The following is a 20,101-nucleotide window of genomic DNA, read 5'->3' as shown; positions in this document are numbered from 1 at the left end:
ATTGTCAGAAAACTGTCACTTTATTGTACTCTTCATAGACATTCATATTTGGTACTCAGAAGTCACAATTTAAGACTGTAGTCTAATATATACTAATTATTGTCTTAAAATTCTGTTTAGTATTTCTGTTCGAAATGATGTGTTATTACTTAGAGTTTGGTATGAAGCCAACTTTACAGGAGTGTTGAGTTCACCAGATTCTGGCTTTGTTGTTGTTGCTATTGTTCTCTTTTGTGTGCCATGTAGGTTATAATGGCCGACCAAATGTAGAAGGGGAAGTGCTTCCTGGTAGTAATGGAAATCCAAGTGGACAAAGAATTATCAATGGCCCTCAAGGAACAAAGTGGGTAGGGTAAACTTCTTTACACATACGAGTTGTTTTCATGCTGTTGGGAAGAGAAAAGTGGTGGGCACTGTGTAGCAATAAACGAAATGGTTTTTCGTATTCTTCTTCAGCTTTAACCACTCATACGTCAATATATTCTTATATTGCTTCTTCCTGTGCTCAGAAGGATCTTTTATTCTTCTGAGTGACTAGTTAGTGTTTTTCTCATAATTAATAAGATAAGTGGGCCTTCACTTCCTGTTTGCTTTGACTGGTTAGGAAGATCGCACAAATATTTTTTCCAACCTCACAGCAATTACGTAGATTCTGATGCTTAGCTCCTCAAATGGACTTCTTTTTCTCCACCTCTGTTAGCTTCGTTTTATTTTTATTATTTATTATTTGATTAGCTAATATACACATTTTTCTCCAAATTGTCTCAGATCCTTTATAAAAGAAAGTGCAGTAAAAATAACTGAGCAAACCAAACAACACTGGATCAAATAGGCAATTTTTGTTAGATCACCTTTTGAATTTTCCAATGATTGTCGTTTGACTGAAATAAAAAAATAATTAGTAGTATTTTATATGTGTTTAAGATAAATGACTTTAACTTCTTGGGGTTAAATGTTTAGGAATTTTTGGTAATTTAGAGGATAATGGGCAGAACACTGTACAATGTTCAAGGATTTGAAAGACTTTTCTTCAGAGAATCACAAAATTATGCATATTTTGACTGGGAATCCCCAGTCACAAATTCCTTTATAGCGGTAAGGTTTAGGAAAACATTCAGAGACTTCATAAAATTTTTTTAGTCACAGGTAACAAGATACATTTTATCATTTCTTAAAGGAAGAGGAATTTATAAAGGAAGAATGTATATTAAAGTCAAATATTATTGAAAAATTTTCACATTGAAACAGTGTGGAGTAGAGTTCAAAAGAAGGGTTTATTTATTTATTTATTTATTTATTTTTAATTACTGAGACAGCATCCAAGAAAGTGGCCCTTTGGGAGGGGTTCCTCCAGTGACCCACTGTGCAGTCACAGTTCTCAGAATTTATGGAGCATCAGAATCTCTGGGGGCGTGTCAAATAAGGTTTAGAGTAGGGCTAGGTAATTAGCAGATCTGACCAGTGAGGCTGCTGGTTCAGGCCATAGTTAGAGAACCACCAGTGTAGAGTAGGAGTTTGTTCCTTAACAGGGATAAGAATAGCTCTTCCCCCCAAAGTTTTATAATTTCTTAGAATATGAAATCTTTGCCTACATTCTCTATTAGGCGATTCAATTACAAATTAAATTGTTTTTTGTTATAGCAACTTCAGTGTTTGACATTACAGCCAGATGGAAACATTTCATGCTTTTTTAAAAACTTTTAATTTTTTAAATTGAAAACAAAGATTTTATTAACATATAATGTATTTTTTGCCCCAGGGGTACAAGTCTGTGAATCGCCAGGTTTACACTCTTCACAGCACTCACCATAGCACGTACCCTCCCCAGTGTCCATAACCCCACCACCCTCTCCATACTCCCTTACCCCCCCCAACCCTCAGTTTGTTTTGTGAGATTAAGAGTCACTTATTGTTTGTCTCCCTCCCGATCCCATATGAAACACTTCATATTGTTAATACACTGGCTGTACATGTTCATGGTGAGAAGTTAAAGCAATTCAGAAATATATGCAAAAGATGATTTTTAAGCTAATCAACATCCCAAACCACTCCCCAGAGATAACCACTGCTAACAGTTTAGTATATATTTATCCAGATTATTTTTCTCTGCAGTTTTAAGCTTATATACACAAATGAATATATTTAAATTTCTGCAAAATAGTCAGTCCTGTAATCTCAGTCTGTAGCAGTTAATGTCAATATATGTAGAATTTCCGATTCCTTTTCATTGCCCATTAGCTTTCCACTATGTGGATGGGACATATTTTATTTAGTCCCTTCCCTCCACTGATGAATACTTAAGTTATTTGCTTCTTTTCGGCATTACACACAGCATACTAAATGGTAGCAGTATTATGAACATTTTTTGCATATTTGAGAAATTGAAAACAATTTGTATATTCTATGGTTAAGCCATTATAATGTGAAATGGGACTGTTTTGCACTTTATTCTTATTAGGCCTTGTGAATGATGCAGACAAAAATAATATTTTCTACTCACATTATGGTTTCCTTCTGCAGAGCCTTCTTGGATATGTTTGTGCAGGTGGATTCATGCTCAGGATATTCTTTAATCTGTGTCATGGTTTTAGGTCGTGGATCTGGATCGTGGGTTGGTGTTGAATGCAGAAGGAAGGTACCTCCAGGATTCACAAGGAAATCCTCTTCGAATTAAACTAGGAGGAGATGGTCGCACCATTGTGGGTAAGTGAGAATTGGTTTAGGCAACAAAAAGTGTTCTGAACTAGCTGTGGGATAACAAATCCCTGCCCATTTTTAATGGGGCCCTTGGTCCAGTTATTTTTAGCCATGTGGAAAGGAGTGTCCCAAAGGGGCAGAACTTAGCTTTTTCCTTGATACAACTGTGGTTCTACTCTTGCCTCCAGAAAAGGTGGCACGTGACTTCCCTCTTGAGATAGGGCAGCCCAGAGCAGCAGGTGTCAGCAGACGACAGCTCAAAGACCAAACCCTGGCTGCTGCCTGTTTTTTACTGCCTGCAAGCTCAAAATAGTTTCTTCGCTTTTACATGATTGCAAAAACAAAACAAACAAACAAAAAACAAAAAGAGAAACAAAAACAAAAAACACACCAAAGAATAGCAATATTTGTGATATGTGACAATTATATGAAATTCACAGTTTAGTGTCCATATTCAAAGTTGTATTGGAACATAGACACACTCCTTTGTGAACTTTCTGTGCTTTTTTGCCCTGCAATGGCAGAGTTGAGAAGCTGCAACATGAAGCTTCAAATATCTGGCTCTCTGTCTTCTCTGGCCCTTTACAGAATAAGTTTGCCACTCCAGGTACAAAGTAACACCCTTCTTCCTTAGGTGTAGGAATCAAGAGGAGGAAAGAGTTACTTCCCTGACTAGAGACTAAGAGTTATTTCAGGGTAATGGGGCATATCGATGAAGCATTTAGAGGATTATATAAGGTAATTCAGAGTAAGGGACCATATAAGACGGTGAGAAATTACCGGATAGCAGCCGATATTGCTACCTCTGCTGAGTATCCTTTTAATGTTTCCTTTGCTTTTTACTGATTCGAATATAAGAATCCATAAGCTTTGAGAAGACACTTCACATTTGGTTTTTACTTCCTCTGGATGATCTCATCTTGTTGCACAGCCTTTGTCTGATTTTGTTTCAGATCTAGGAGGAACGCCCGTGGTGAGCCCTGATGGCCTGCCCCTCTTTGGGCAGGGGCGGCATGGCAAACCCGTGGCCAGTGCCCAGGATAAGCCCATTCTGAGTCTAGGAGGGAAGCCTTTGGTGGGCTTGGAGGTTGTCAAAACAACCACTCGTGCCCCCACTACAACCACACGACCCACCACGACGACCCCAAGGCCCACAACCACAGCCACCCGCCGCACGACCACGACCACCACTACACGTCCAACGACCACCACCACACGCCCAACGACCACCATTCGAACCACTACGCAGACGACCACCACTACTACTACCACCCCTGAACCCACCACCCCTGTTCCCACCTGTCCCCCTGGGACCTTAGAACGGCAAGATGAAAATGGCAACCTCATAACAGGCTCCAGCGGGGTGCCAGAGTGCTACCTTGAAGAAGGTAATGGCCTTCCTTGTAATGGTGGCCCACGTAACTAGCATGCTTCATTTTCACGTCAGGTCACAAAGGGTGTAGGGAGAGGTAAGTAGGGTGCACAGGGGAATGGCAACAAGAGGCATTTCAAGTCCCACATGGTTTGTTCAGGGGTATGTGTCACAACCAGGGTTGTCAGATTTAGTCAATAAAAGTACAGCGTGGGACACACTTAATATGAAAAATTATTTGCTGTTCATTTAAAATCCAAATCTGAGTGGGCATCCTGTGTTTTATCTGGCAACCCTTATCACAAACCAAATCAAAAAATTTAGCTAAAACATGGAACATTGTGAGTATGGACGAGCGTTTCCCCAAGTGTGTTTTACTGGGTATTAGTAGATTTGTATGCATTATGTTAAAAAAAAGTTCTGTGATTAGCTATGTGATTTAAACAAGGCTAATAGTGATTCTTACTGTTGGATTGTTCAGATCCTTGAATAGTCTCATTGTGAATTTCCTAGAAAAGTAGAGTGTCCTGAATACTTTCTCGATCATTGCAAAATGCTAATCCTTGAGTGACTGGGCTCTGGTGGCTGCAAGGGTAGGACTGCTTTCCACTGGGTAGGACTGTGCTGTTTCCTCTGCTATGAGACACGCAGTCAGGACTGTCCTCTGCCCCTACCATGTCTTCCTGCTGAGAATGGCCAGTTCCTCCTGTGGAATAGAAGCGAGGACCCTTCGGTCAGGTCCCAGTGGACCTGCAGACTCATCATCTTTTCTGCTCAGCCCCTGTTCAGGCTGCTTTGGAAGAGGTCATCCTACACTGGTGTCTGGCCTGGAGGAGAAAAATTCATCTTCTTTCCCTTAGGTGGAAAAGAATCACCACATAGGCTATGAAACTTATGTCTTTTTAAGCTGATGCAGAGTGAAGATGATTCATTTGAGGAATTATTGTGCACACCCAGAATTCTTTACACAGCCTTCTTGACCGTGATCAGCTTGAACTTGGATGCTATATTCAAAATGGGAATTCTTTTTGAAGTCGGCCACCCTGCAGAAAAGCTCCAAGTAAACAGGAACATTGGACCCATCTAAAAATTCACACCAAAGAATAAGGAACCATGCTGAGAAGACGATCACTGGGGAGAAGATTCACACACTATCTTTTTCCCCAGGGAGCATGATTTGGAATTTACCTTTGGATTTCTGGTATGAAAACATTATGTACTTCCTTTGACCTTTCTCTTCTGCATACACTAGTGTGTGTGTGTGTGTGTGTGTGTAATTGGAACAGATATTTACTTAATAATTGTTTGCAAACAGGAGAGTGACTATTTTGGCTTTGGATTGAATTACTACTATTATTATGAATATTTTGCATTTTCCTTTGTCTAAGAGGGCTTATACCATATTCTTTTCATTTACTTTGGATTTTGGGACTTCTTTGTGGCATGAAAGTCAATGTTTTTCTTGGTATTTTTGTTTCTTCTTCTTCTTTTTTTGGCAAATCATGATGTATGTGTATTTTTTCACTTCTCTTATGTCATCCATCCACTTCCCTAGCCCAGGCCAAATTAGTAGCCAAGTATTAATTATAATTTGCCTCTAGGCAGCATTTTCAAAATAAGTATAAATCAATACAAAGTCTTTGGAAAAAGTAAATTTGTGGAGAGAAACTTAGGATCTTTATATAATGTTATGATGTACGATTATTATTATTTTAAAAACATTCCTGTATGGCTGACCTTCCTTTTTTATTTATGCTGCTCCACTAACAACTTTATTTTATTCCCCGTTTTAATTCTAATTGTAGTTATTTTTATTTAAAAAAATTTAAATTATAGCTTTCTTGAGATTCAATTCACATACCATGAAGTTCACTCTTCTAAAGTGTATAGTTTAGTGGCTTTTATTATAGTCACAGGATTGTGCAACCATCACCACCATCAAATTCTAGAACAATTTCATCACCCTCCAGAGAAACTCCATACCTATTAGTCATTACTCCTCATCCCCACCCCACCCCCGCTAACCCCTGGGAAACCACGAATCCACTTTCCGTCTCTATGGGTTCATCTCTTCTGGACTTTTCATATAAATGAAATCCTACAAGATGTGGACTTTGTGTCTGGCATCTTCAGCTCAGCGTGAATTGTATTCAACTTTCATCCACATTGTAGAGTATATCTGTACTTCATTCCTTTTCCTGCTGATCAATATTCCATTGTGTGGATAAACCACATTTTATCCATTTATTGGCTGATGGACATTTGGGTTGTTTTCACCTTTGGGTATTATTATGAATAAGGCTTCTATGAACAGTGTGTACAATTTTTTTAACACTCGTTTTCAGTTCCTTAGGGTATACACTTGGTAAGAGAGATGCTGTGTCCAGTGGTAACTCTGTGTTTAACTTTGGGAGGAACTGCTAACGTGTTTTCCTCAATGGTTGCACCATTTTGCATTCCCACCATCAGCACATGAAGCTTCCAATTTCTCTATATCCTCACCAATACCTTGCTTTTCTGTCTTTCTGATTCTTGCTATCCTAGTGGATGTGAAGTGATGTCTCTCGGTGGTTCTGATTTCCAGTTCCCTAATAAATAATGCTATGGAGATGGTGATTTTTTTGTACCTTCCAATGATAGGTTCTGAAAGGGAAAGTGAGCAGGATTATGTTTGGTGCCTTAGGTCAGTCCTGATGTAGAATTGGAGTAAATTTGTTTGAAAAATGTTTTATCTTTATCATTGTGGTGGTGGTGTCATTATGAGAAAGTTCCTGTGGTAAACTAGAAAGGATAGAGTAACTGTTGTTTTTGTTATTCTGGCTTCATTCAAAATTTTGTAAAATAAAATTCACAAGTGATGATTAATCATGTAGTGCAGGTGGATTAGGTTCTCTGGGCCATACAGAAGAACCACAGATGACCGCCTGTGCCCCTGAAGGGCTTGCGATTGAACTGAAGTTACAGTGGACAGAAACAACTCACTCTCTTGTCAGAAAACCAAATTGTTCATTTTCATCTTTTTTTAAGATTTTATTTATTTATTTGAGAGAGAGAGAGTGTGTGTGCACAAGGGGGCAGTGGGAGGGGCAGAGGAAGAGGGAGAAACAGACTCCCTGAGGAGGAGGGAACAGGACATGGGACTCAATCTCAGGACCCTGAGCCAAGGGCAGAAGCTTCACTGATGAGGCACCCAGGCATCCCCCAAGTTGTTCCTCTTTAAAATAACATGAGACAGGGTAACGATTGTTTCGCAATAACCCAGAGAGCTCTCCAGGTCTGAAACCTCAGTGTCTCCTTGGACTTCTTTCATTTCATTGCCAGACCTCATTGCACACTCACTCATTCTCCGGGCTTCCTTTTTTTTTTTTTTTTTTTTTTTTAAGTTTTAATTTTAATCACCAGGTGCTCAACATGAGAAGTTAACTCCTTAATACCCATCCCCCATTTCCTACTCAACCCCCCACCCCACTCCCCTCTGGTAACCATCTGTTCTCTGGAGTTAAGAGCCTGTTTCCTGCTTTCAGTCTCTCTCTCTTTCTGTCTTTCTGCTTTGCTTGTTTCTTTTGTTTCTTAAATTCCATGTATGTGTGAAATCATATGGTATTTGTCTTTCTCTGACCCGTTTTGATTACCATCATTCTCTCTAGCTCCATCCATGCTATTGCAAATGGCAATATTTCATTCTTTTTTTTACAGCTGAATAATATTCCATTATATATATCTACCACTTCTTTATCCATTTATGTTTCAGTGGACACTTGGGCTGCTTCCATATCTTGGCTATTGTACATAATGCTGCTATAAACACAGGGGTGACTGTATCCCTTTGAATTAGTGTGGGGTTTTTTTTTTTTTTTTTAGTTTTACATAGATAGATGAGTTTATTTTATTTTATTTATTTTTATTATGTTCAGTTAGCTACCATATAGTACAGCATGAGTTTTTGATGAGGTGTTCAATGGTTCATTCGTTGCATAAAACACCCAGTGCTTCTGTTTTGTATTCTTTGGGTAGATATCCAGTAGTGTAATTGCAAGATCTTAGGGTAGTTCTATTTTTAACTTTTGAGGCCCCTCCACACTCTTCCACGGTGGCTGCAGCATTTTGCTTTCCCACCAACATCCTCCCTTATCTTGCGTTTCTTGTGTATTTTATGTTAGCCGTTCTGACAGGTGTGAGGTAATATCTCATTGTAGTTTTGATTTGCATTTCCTGATGATAAGTGATGACGAGCATCTTTCATGAGTTTGTTGGCCATCTGGAATGTCTTCTTTGGAGAAATGTCTTTCATGTCTTCTGTCCATTTTTAATTGGATTATTTGGTTTTTTTGGTGTTGAGTTATAGAAGTTCTTTTTTTCCCTTAAGAATTTTATTTATTTGACACAGAGATCACAAGTAGGCAGAGAGGCAGGCAAAGAGCGGGGAAGCAGGCTCCCAGCTGAGCAGAGAGCTCGAAGCAGGGCTCAATCCCAGGACCCTGGGATCAAGACCTGAGCCGAAGGCAGAGGCTTTAACCCACTGAGCCAACCAGGCGCCCCTAGAAGTTCTTTATATATTTTAGATACTAACCCTTTATCAGATACGTCACTTGCAAATATCTTCTCCCATGCAGCACGTTGCCTTTTAATTTTGTTGATTGCTTCCATTGCTGAGCAGAAGGTTTTTATTTTGATGTAGTCACAATAGTTTATTTTTGCTTTTGTTTCCCTTGCCTCAGCGGACTTACCTAGAAAGAAGTAGCTATGGCCAATGTCAGAGAAATTACTGCCTGTGTTCTTTTCTAGGATATTTATGCTTTCAGATCTCAGATTTAGGTCTTTAATCCATTCAGAGTTTATTTTTTGTGTATGGGGTAAGAAAATTGTCTAGTTCCATTATTTTGCACGTTGCTGTCCAGTTTTTCCAACACCATTTGTCAAAGATTAATCAACCATATAATTGTGGGTGTATTTCTGGATTTTGTATTCTGTTGTATTGATCTATGTGTCTGTTTTTGTGTCAGTACCATACTGTTTTGATTACCACAGCTCTGAAGCGTGATTTTCCAGCTTTGCTTTTCTTTTTCAAGATTGCTTTGGCTTTTCATGGTATTTTGTGATTCCATGCAAATTTTGGGATTATTTTTTCTAGTTTTATGAAAAATGCTCTCAGTATTTTGATAGGGATTGTGTTAAATGTGTAGATTGCTTTGAGTACGATAGACATTTTAACAATATTTGTTTCCAGTCCATGATCATAGAAGGTGTTTCAATTTGTTCATGTCATCTTCAGTTTATTTCATCACCATTTTATAGTTTTCAGAGTACAGGTTTTTCACCCTTTGGTTAGATTTATTCCTTGGTGACTTATATTTTTGTTGCACTTATAAATAGAATTGATTCTTTAATTTCTCTTCCTGCTGCTTCATTACTGATACATAGAAATGCAGCACTTTCTATATGGTGATTTTACATCCTGTGACTTTACTAAATTTGTTTATCCATTCTAGAGGTCTTTTATTTCCTGGTTGACCCATTCACTGTTTAATGGGATGTTATTTAACCTCTATGTATTTGTGGTCTTTCTGATTTTGTTTTTTTTTGTTGTTGTTGTTGTTTGTTTGTTTTTTTAAAGGTTTTTTTTTTTTTAATTTATTTATTTGACAGAGAGAAATCACAAGTAGACGGAGAGGCAGGCAGAGAGAGAGAGGGAAGCAGGCTCTCTGCTGAGCAGAGAGCCCGATGCGGGACTCGATCCCAGGACTCTGAGATCATGACCCGAGCCGAAGGCAGCGGCTTAACCCACTGAGCCACTCAGGCGCCCCTGTTTGTTTGTTTTTTTAATTTTTAATTTTTTATAAACATATATTTTTATCCCCAGGGGTACAGGTCTGTGAATCACCAGGTTTACACACATCACAGCACTCACCAAAGCACATACCCTCCCCAATGTCCATAACCCCATCCCCCCCTTCTCCCAACCCCCCTCCCTCCAGCAACCCTCAGTTTGTTTTGTAAGATTAAGAGTCACTTATGGTTTGTCTCCCTCCCAATCCCATCTTGTTTCATTGATTCTTCTCCTACCCACTTAAGCCCCCATGTTGAATCACCACTTCCTCATATCAGGGAGATCATATAGTTGTCTTTCTCTGCTTGACTTATTTCGCTAAGCATGATACGCTCTAGTTCCATCCATGTTGTCGCAAATGGCAAGATTTCATTTCTTCTGATGGCTGCATAGTATTCCATTGTGTATGTATACCACATCTTCTTGATCCATTCATCTGTTGATGGACATCTAGGTTCTTTCCATAGTTTGGCTGATTTTTTTTTTTTTTTTTTGGTGGTTCACCTCAAGTTTTATAATGTTATGGTTAGAAAAAAATGCAAGGTATAATTTCAATCTTTTTGAATCTGTTGAGGTTTGCTTTGTGGCCCAATATGTAATCTCTTTTGGAGAATATTCCATGTGCACTTGAAAATAATGTGTATTCTACTGGTTTAGGTTGGTATATTCTGAATGTATCTGTTAAATCCATTTGGTCCAGTGTGTTATTCCAAGTCATTGTTTTCTTTTGACTTTCTGTTTAGTGCTATGTTTGGATTTCAATGTCATCGATTGATAAAAGTGAGGTAGTAAAGTCTTTTACTATTACGGTATTATTATTGAGTAGTTCTTTTATGTTCATTATAACGGTTTTATGTATTTAAGTGCTCCCATGGTGGATGCATAAATATTTAGAATTGTTGTATTTTCTTGTTTGATTTTCCCTTTTATTATTTTATTGTGCCCTTCTTTGTCTTTTGTCATAGTCTTTGTTTCAAAGTCTATTTTGTCCAATTTAAGTTTTGCTACTCCAGCTTTCTTTTGATAGCCATTTGCATGATAAATATTTCTACATCCCCCTCACTTTCAGTTTGTAGGTGTCCAGATCTAAAACGAGTCTCTTGCAGGCAGCATATAGATGGGTTTTCTTTTTATCCATTCTGTTACTCTCTGTCTTTTGATTGGAATGTTTGGTCCCTTTCCGTTCAAAATAATCATTGATAGGTACATATTTATTGCCATTTTATTACTTGTCTTGTGGTTGTTTCTGAAGATTCTCTCTGATCCTTTTCCTTCTTTCTTCTGTGGTTTACTTGTTTCTTTAGTGATATTTTTGGATTTCTTTTTCTTTATTCTTTACACATATATTAGTGGTTTTTGATTTGTGGTTACTGTTAGGTTTGTACATAACATCTTCTGCATATAGCAGTGTATATCAAGTTGATGGTTATTTTTTGTTTGTTTGTTTGTTTCTGGAATAGCTGGATTTATTTATTTATTTATTTATTTATTTATTTTTATTAATTTTTTATTTTTTATAAACATATATTTTTATCCCCAGGGGTACAGGTCTGTGAATCACCAGGTTTACACACTTCACAGCACTCACCAAAGCACATACCCTCCCCAATGTCCATAATCCCACCCCCTTCTCCCAACCCCCCTCCCCCCAGCAACCCTCAGTTTGTTTTGTGAGATTAAGAGTCACTTATGGTTTGTCTCCCTCCCAGTTCCATCTTGTTTCATTTATTCTTCTCCTACCCACTTAAGCCCCCATGTTGCATCACCACTTCCTCATATCAGGGAGATCATATGATAGTTGTAATGGAATACTATGCAGCCATCAAAAGAAATGAAATCTTGCCATTTGCGACAACATGGATGGAACTAGAGCGTATCATGCTTAGCGAAATAAGTTGATGGTTATTTAAGTTTGAACCCATTCTTTTCTCCTCTCCCCCTCCATGTTTTAGATATATGACATCATACTTTTACATCCTTTTATTTTGTGAGTTCCCTGGCTTATTTTTTTATAGAAATATTCATTTTTACTGGTATTATATTTCTTTTTCTTTAAACTTTATTTTTTCAGTATTCCAAGATTCATGTCACTTTTGGTTTTCTTTTCTATTTGAAGCAGTCCCTTTAATATTGCTCACAGGGCTGGTTTATAAACTCCTTTAGTTTTTGTTTGTCTAGGAAACTCTATTTTGAATGATAGCCTCTCTGGATAGAGTATTTTTGGCTGCAAGTTTTTCCCACTCAGCACTTTGAATATATCATGCCACTCTCTTCTGGCTTAGGAAGTTTCTGCTGAAAAATCTGCTGATAGCCTTATCAGGTTTCCTTTGTATGTAATTGTCTTCATTTGCTGCTTTAGTATTTTTTTCTTTATCACTATATTTTGCCAATTTAGTTACAGTATGTCTTTGTGCGGATCTGCTTTTGTTGGTTTTGGCAGGGGGCTGGTCTCTGTGACTCTTGGATCCAGATTTCTGTTTCCTTCCCCAGATTAGAGACATTTTCAGCTATTATTTCTTCACATAAATTCTCTGTCACATTTTCTCTCTTTTCTTCTGGGACTTCTATAATACAAATGTTATTACATTTGATGGAGTCATGGAATTCCTTAAATTTGTTCTTGTTTTGCGTAATTATTCTTTCCTTCTTTTGTTCAGTTTGATTACTTTCCATTACTCTGTCTTCTAGGTTTTTTTTTTTTAATTTCTTTTCAGCATAACAGAATTCATTGTTTTTGTACCACACCCAGTGCTTCATGCAAAACATGCCCTCCTTAATACCCTCCACCTGGCTCCCCGAACCTCCCACCCCCACCCCTTCAAAACCCTCAGATTGTTCTTCAGAGTCCATAGTCTCTCATGGTTCACCTCCCCTTCCAATTTCCCTCAACTCCCTTCTCCTCTCCATCTCCCCTTGTCTTCCAGGCTATTTGTTATGCTCCACAAATAAGTGAAACCATATAATAATTGACTCTCTCTGCTTGACTTATTTCACTCAGCATCATCTCTTCCAGTCCTGTCCATGTTGCTACAAAAGTTGGGTATTCATCCTTTCTGATGGAGGCATAATACTCCATAGTGTATATGGACCACATCTTCCTTATCCATTGGTCTGTTGAAGGGCATCTTGGTTCTTTCCACAATTTGGCGACCGTAGCCATTGGTGCTATAAACATTGGGGTACAGATGACCCTTCTTTTCACTACATCTGTATCTTTGGGGTAAATACCCAGTAGTGCAATTGCAGGGTCATAGGGAAGCTCTATTTTTAATTTCTTGAGGAGTCTCCACACTGTTCTCCAAAGTGGCTGCACCAACTTGCATTCCCACCAACAGTGTAAGAGGGTTCCCCTTTCTCGACATCCCCTCCAACACATGCTGTTTCCTGTCTTGTTAATTTTGGCCATTCTAACTGGTGTAAGGTGGTATCGCAATGTGGTTTTAATTTGAATCTCCCTGATGGCTAGTGATGATGAACATTTTTTCATGTGTCTGATAGCCGTTTGTATGTCTTCATTGGAGAAGTGTCTGTTCATATCTTCTGCCCATTTTTTGATATGATTCTCTGTTTTGTGTGTGTTGAGTTTGAGAAGTTCTTTATAGATCCTGGATATCAATCTTTTGTCTGTACTGTCATTTGAAAATATCTTCTCCCATTCCTTGGGTTGCCTCTTTGTTTTGTTGACTGTTTCCTTGCTGTGCAGAAGCTTTTGATTTTGATGAAGTCCCAAAAGTTCATTTTCGTTTTTGTTTCCTTTGCCTTTGGAGACATATCTTGAAAGAAGTTGCATAGGCATAGGTTATTGCCTATGTTCTCCTCTAGGATTCTGATGGATTCCTGTCTCATGTTGAGGTCTTTTATCCATTTTGTGTTTATCTTTGTGTATGGTGTAAGAGAATGATTGAGGTTCATTCTTCTACATATAGCTGTCCAATTTTCCCAGCACCATTTATTGAACAGACTGTCGCTTTTCCACTGTGTATTTGTTCCTGCTTTGTTGAAGATTATTTGACCATAGAGTTGAGGGTCCATATCTGGGCTCTCTACTCTGTTCCACTGGTCTATGTGTCTGTTTTTATGCCAGTACCATGCGGTCCTGGTGATCACAGCTTTGTAGTAAAGCTTGAAATCAGGTAGCGTGATGCCACCAGTTTTATTTTTGTTTTTCAACATTTCCTTAGCATTTCGGGGTCTCTTCTGATTCCATACAAATTTTTGGATTATTTGCTCCAGCTCTTTGAAAAATACTGGTGGAATTTTTATCGATATGGCATTAAAAGTATAGATTGCTCTAGGCAGTATAGACATTTTAACAATGTTTATTCTTCCGATCCAAGAGCATGGAATGGTCTTCCATCTTTTTGTGTCTTCTTTAACTTTTTTCATGAGTGTTCTGTAGTTCTTTGAGTACAGATCCTTTACCTCTTTGGTTAGGTTTATTCCCAGGTATCTTATGGTTCTTGGTGCTATATAAATGGAATTGATTCTCTAATTTCCCTTTCTGTATTTTCATCATTAGTGTATAAGAAAGCCACTTATTTCTGTACATTGACTTTGTATCCTGCCACATTACTGAATAGCTGTATGAGTTCCAGTAGTTTGGTTGTGGAGTCTTTTGGGTTTTCTGTATAAAGAATCATGTCAACTGCGAAGAGAGAGTTTGACTTCTTCATTGCCAATTTGGATACCTTTTATTTCTCTTTGTTGTCTGATTGTTGTTGCTAGGACTTCTAATACTATGTTGAACAAGAGTGGTGAGAGTGGGCATCCTTGTCGTGTTTCTGATCTCAACAGGAAGGCTGTGAGCTTTTTCCCATTGAGGATGATATTTGCTGTGGGTCTTTCACAGATAGATTTTATGAAGTTCAGGAATGTTCCTTCTATCCTTATACTTTGAAGTGTTTTAATCAGGAATGGATGATGGATTTTGTCAAATGTTTTTCTACATCAATTGAGAGGACCATGTGGTTCTTCTCTCTTCTCTAATTGATTTGTTCTATCACATTGATTGATTTGCGAATGTTGAACCATCCTTGTAACCCAGGGATGAATCCCACCTGGTCATAGTGGATTATCTTTTTAATGTGCTGTTGGATCCTGTTTGCTAGGATCTTGTGGAGAATCTTAGCATCCATATTCATCAGTGATATTGGGTCTGAAATTCTCCTTTCTGGTTTGGTCTTTGCCTGGTTTGGGGATCAGGGTAATGCTGGCTTCATAAAAGGAGTCTGGAGCACTGGGTGTGGTGCAAAAACAATGAATACTGTTACACTGAAAAGAAATAAAAATAAATAAATTAATTAATTAATTAATAAAAAAGATCCTGGAAGTTTTCCTTCTGCTTCAATTTTTTGAAACAGCTCTAGGAGAATAGGCATTATTTCTTCTTTGAAAGTTTGGTAGAATTCCCCAGAGAATCCGTCAGTTCCTGGGCTCTTGTTTTTTGGGAGGTTTTTGATCAGTGCTTCAGTCTCGTTACTAGATATTGGCCTATTCAGGTTTTGGGAGTTTATAGTTTTCCAGGAATGCATCCATTTCATCTAGGTTGCTTAACTTATTGACATATAACTGTTGATAATAACTCCTGATGATTGTTTCTACTTCCTTGGTGTTAGTTGTGATCTCTCCCTTTTCCTTCATAATTTTATTAATTTGAGCTTTCTCTCTTTTCTTTTGGATTAGTGTGGCCAATGTTTTATGGATCTTACTGATTCTTTCAAAAAACCAGCTTCTAGTTTCATTGATATGTCCTACTGTATCTCTAGTTTCTACCTCATTGATCTCTGCTCTAATCTTGATTATTTCCCTTCTTATGTATGGAGTTGGTTTGATTTGTTGTTGATTCTCCAGTTCTTTAAGGTTTAGAGACATTTGGTGTACTCTGGATTTTTCTATTTTTTTTTGAGGGAGGCTTGGATGGCTATATATTTCCCCCTTAGGACTGTCTTTGCTGTATCCCATAGGTTTTGGACTGAAGTGTCTTCATTCTCATTGGTTTCCATGAATTGTTTAAGTTCTTCTTTGATCTCCTGGTTGATCCAAGCATTCTTAAGCAAGGTGGTCTTTAGCTTCCAGGTGTTTGAGTTCCTTCCAAACTTTTCCTTGTGATTGAGCTCCAGTTTCAAAGCACTGTGATCTGAGAATATGCAGGGAATAATCTCAGTCTTTTGGTATTGGTTGAATCCTAATTTGTGACCCAGTATGTGGTCTATTCTGGAGAAGGTTCCATGTGCACTTGAGAAGAATGAGTATTCTGTTGTTTTAGGGTGGAATGTCCTGTATATATCTATGAGGTCCATCTGGTTCAATGTGTCATTCAATGCTCTTGTTTCTTTATTGATTTTCTGCTTGTATTATCTGTCTATTACTGAGAGAGGCATGTTAAGATCTCCTATTATTAATGTATTCATATCAATATGACTCTTTATCTTGATTAATAGTTTTCTTATGTAATTGACTGCTCCCATATTGGGGGCATAGATATTTACAATTGTTAGAACATCTTGGTGGATAGTTCCTGTAGAATTATGTAGTGTCCTTCTGTATCTCTGACCAGTCTTTAGTTTAAAATCTAATTTATCTGATATGAGAATCGCTACCCCGGCCTTCTTTTGAGGTCCATTGGCATGAAAGATGCATCTATCTCTTCACTTTCAGTCTGGGTGTATCCTTAGGTTCAAAATGGGTCTCTTGTAGACAACATATGGATGCGTCCTGTTGTTTTATCCAATCTGCAACCCTGTGTCATTTTAGGGGTGCAATTAGGCTATTCACATTGATTATTTATAGATACATTTTTTATTGACATCATGTTGCCTTTGAAGTCTTTCTTTCTGTAGATTGTCTCTATATTTCTGTTCAATGATATTCTTAGGATTTTTCCTCTTTTATAGAACCCCCCTTAATATTTCCTGCAGTGTCGGCTTGGTGGTTGCATACTCTTTTAAGCCTTGCCGGTCTTGGAAACTCTTTATCTCTCCATCCATTTTGAATGTCAGTCTTGCTGGAGAAAGTATTATTGGCTGCATGTTCTTCTCATTTAGTGCCCTGAATATATCTTGCCAGCCCTTTCTGTTTGCCAGGTTTCTGTGGACAAGTCTGACGTTATTCTGATGGGCTTTCCTCTGTATGTAAGGAGCCTCTTTGTCCTAGCGGCTTTCAAGAGATTGTATCTACAATTATGATTTCTCAATTTTACTATCAGGTGCCTTGATGTTTTTTTAGAATCTATAATCTTGGGGGAGACCGTTCTGCCTCTAGTACATGAACGCTGGTTCCATTTGCGAGATTGGGAAAATATTCATGGAGAACTTGTTCCACTATATCTTCTAGACTTCTTTCTTTCTCCTCCCCTTCAGGGATTCCAATAATTCTGATGTTGGAACATTTCATGGCATCATTTATTTCCCATATTCTGTTTTCATGTTTCTAAGCTGTTTGTTCCAGGCTTCCTCCTGATCCTTTCTCTCTGTTTGTCCTCCAGATCACTAATTCTATCTTCTGTCTCAGTTACCCTAGCTTTTAGAGAATTTAGATTAGATTGGAACTCATTGAGAGCATTGTGAACATCATCCCTGGTGGCTTTCAGTTCTGCCCTAATCAATTCCATTTGGGCATCCATGGCTTTCTCCAACCTAACTATTGCCTGGATAATTGTTAGCCTGAATTCCCTTTCTGACATATTGTCTATGTTGATAGACATTAGCTCTGTTGCAGAAGGCCCATCCTCTGTATTTTTCTTGTGTTGGGCATTCCTCCTTCTAGTCATTTTGGTGAGAGATGGCTGAACGGATGTATCGACTGTGGTGCAGTCAAGGTGTATTCCTTCTGAGCAATCAGGAGTCTCCACCCAAATGAAGGGAAAAAAAAGAGAGAGAGAAAAAGAAAAGAGAGAGAGAGAGAGACAGGAAAAAAAAAAAAGAAAGATAAAAGAGAAGGCTCAGCCCAAATGGGCCACAAGGTAAGATTTATGATGTATACAAACAAAAACACTGATAAAAGTATATGACAAGAGAATAAATATATATATATATATGGCTGTCCTGGGTCCGGGGACTTAAGCTCCCATCCCTAACCGCCCTGATTCCCACAGTTTCCCCTGCGATCCTTTGCTCTTTTTGAGTGCTTTCAACCAGACTCCAAGTTAATGCTGGTCCCCAGTGCAGGGCACTCTTGAATGGGGGTATTACTTTCCAATGGGTAGCTTCCAGAGGCTCCCTCCCGCTTTTGTTTATCTTCCGATATCAGTCCGACGTTCCCACTCCGCTTTACCGGCCCACCAGTGTCTTCTGCCCCCATAGAGATCCAGATGTGTGTAATTCTGATCTCAGGCTGATTTCATGGGTGATCGGAGTTCTTTGGTAGGTAATCAGCTCACTTTAGGATACAGGTTGAAACGGCGCCTCCTCCTACTTCCCCACCATCTTGTCTCCGTCTTCCTCTTCTGGAGATTTTTTTTTTTTTTTTTTTTTTTTTTTTACTTTATGAAATAAAATGTCTTTTATTACCATGCTTTTATATGACAAATTTCCTTTGCTGAGAATTTTCTCCCAATCATCTACTTTTTTTTTTTAATTTTCAGCATAGCAGTCTACGTTTTTTAATTCATCTCATTGTCTCTTCCAAACTGCTGCTGCTTCCATCAAACATGTTTCTCATTTTGTTCATTGAGCCCTTTATCTCTGCTTTGTTATTTCTTATCTCCATGTTAATGGTCTCACTGATGTCTTCCCCTCTTTTGTAAAGCCCGATGAGTATCCTTATGATCGCTACTTTTGCACTCCATCAGGCATGTTACTTCTATCTGTTTTGCTTAGATCTCTGGCTGTGACCTCATTCTGTTCTTTCATTAGAGATAAATTTATTCATCTTCTCATTTTGTTTAAGTCTCTCTGACTGTTTCTCTGTGTTAGGAAAGTCAATCATGTCTCTTGTTCTAATGGCTTTATGGAGAAGAGGTTCTGTATTACCCTGCAGTACAGAGTCCCCTGTTCATCAGGGCCTGGTGATTCTGAGAGTATCTTCAATGTGAGTTGCATGTGTTCTGCTGTTGTGTCCTGGCCATGTTATCCTTCAGACCAGCCATCTGCAAAGTCTCTCTTTGCTTGTTGTGAGTCATGTCTGGTTCCTGGCCTAAACATATGAGTTTTGAGGAGGTGTGCTCTGGTCTGCTTGTGAAATGAGACCTGTCACCATCACTGCCAGAACTGAGACCTTGCAAAACTCCCAGGTCAGAAGATGTGATACTGGCAGTGGTTTGGGCTGATCTTCCAGTGGAGGGGGTCTGCCATGCTGGGACTGAAGAAACTGTGACTTGGGCAATGGCAGTTCTTCCAGGGGGTTGGGGCTTGGTGTAAACAAGTTAGGAGCCCAGTGTTGGCATTGTGCTGGTTCCTGCAAGTAGCCCTGTGCTTATGCGGAGGGGTGGGAAAGGGACACTTTGCCTACCAGTTCCTTTGCTCCTGGAGTGGTCTGTCTGTGAATGCCGTCTCTCTGGGATGCAGTCTGAGATGAGTGAATAGCCTCCTCATTGTGTGCTCCGGGTGAGCTTCGGATCACGGTTTCCATGCTGCATGTCATACTGTTTGCCCAGCCTTCTCTATAAGGGCAGCCTTAATACCCTCTGGGCTCTCCCAGAGCCAAGCCCACTGACCTTTAAAACTTTAGGCTTGAAGGCCTCCTGGTTGTCAGAAGTCACAAAATTTGGCCTCTCTCACTTTCTAAGCCAATTGCTATGGGGGTTCATTTTCCCCATGCACTTCCTTGTGTGCTAGTCCATCTCTTGCCTTTCTCTGTGACCATGGCTCCCTTCCCACCACAGAAGCCATGATCTGTTTCTCTTCCAAGCTGCATCTCTGCACTTCTGATCTTCTCCCATGTGGGCTCCTCTCTCCCTTTAGTTGCGGAACTTGTTCTGCCAATCTTCAGGTTGGTTTCTGGGGTGTTCAGAATATTTGATAGTTATCTAGTTGTATTCACGGGACACATTCCCGAGGGTCCTCCTACTCCACTGCCATCTGTCCCTCCCCTTCATCATGCTTCCTAGATTTGCTTCATTCCCTCCATCTGTAAGCTGGGCCTGTTGGCCCAATACTCTTTGTTATTCTTTATGGGCTTCCTTCCACCAGCCCCCACTTGCCTGAGGATACCACACATAGTCCCAGTTTCTTTCATCATTGGAATGAAACTTGCCAGGGCCAATGCTG

General features: G+C 39.0%; 1 protein-coding gene across 6 annotated transcripts in view; it reads left to right on the top strand.

Moving 5' to 3' along the window:
* FNDC1 (fibronectin type III domain containing 1) overlaps positions 1–20,101 on the top strand; it is a 112,064-nt gene that overhangs the window by 65,756 nt on the left and 26,207 nt on the right. For all 6 annotated transcript variants that reach the window (XM_082730016.1, XM_082730021.1, XM_082730019.1 and 3 more), the window contains 3 exons: positions 247–347; positions 2,592–2,703; positions 3,651–4,085. In XM_082730016.1, the coding sequence (XP_082586142.1) occupies positions 247–347; positions 2,592–2,703; positions 3,651–4,085 (648 nt within the window). The remainder of the gene's footprint in view (positions 1–246; positions 348–2,591; positions 2,704–3,650; positions 4,086–20,101) is intronic.

Source organism: Mustela nivalis (assembly GCF_964662115.1).
Source record: "Mustela nivalis genome assembly, chromosome: 5".
Classification (NCBI taxonomy): Eukaryota; Metazoa; Chordata; class Mammalia; order Carnivora; family Mustelidae; genus Mustela; species Mustela nivalis.
This window is presented reverse-complemented; position numbering and strand designations above follow the sequence as displayed.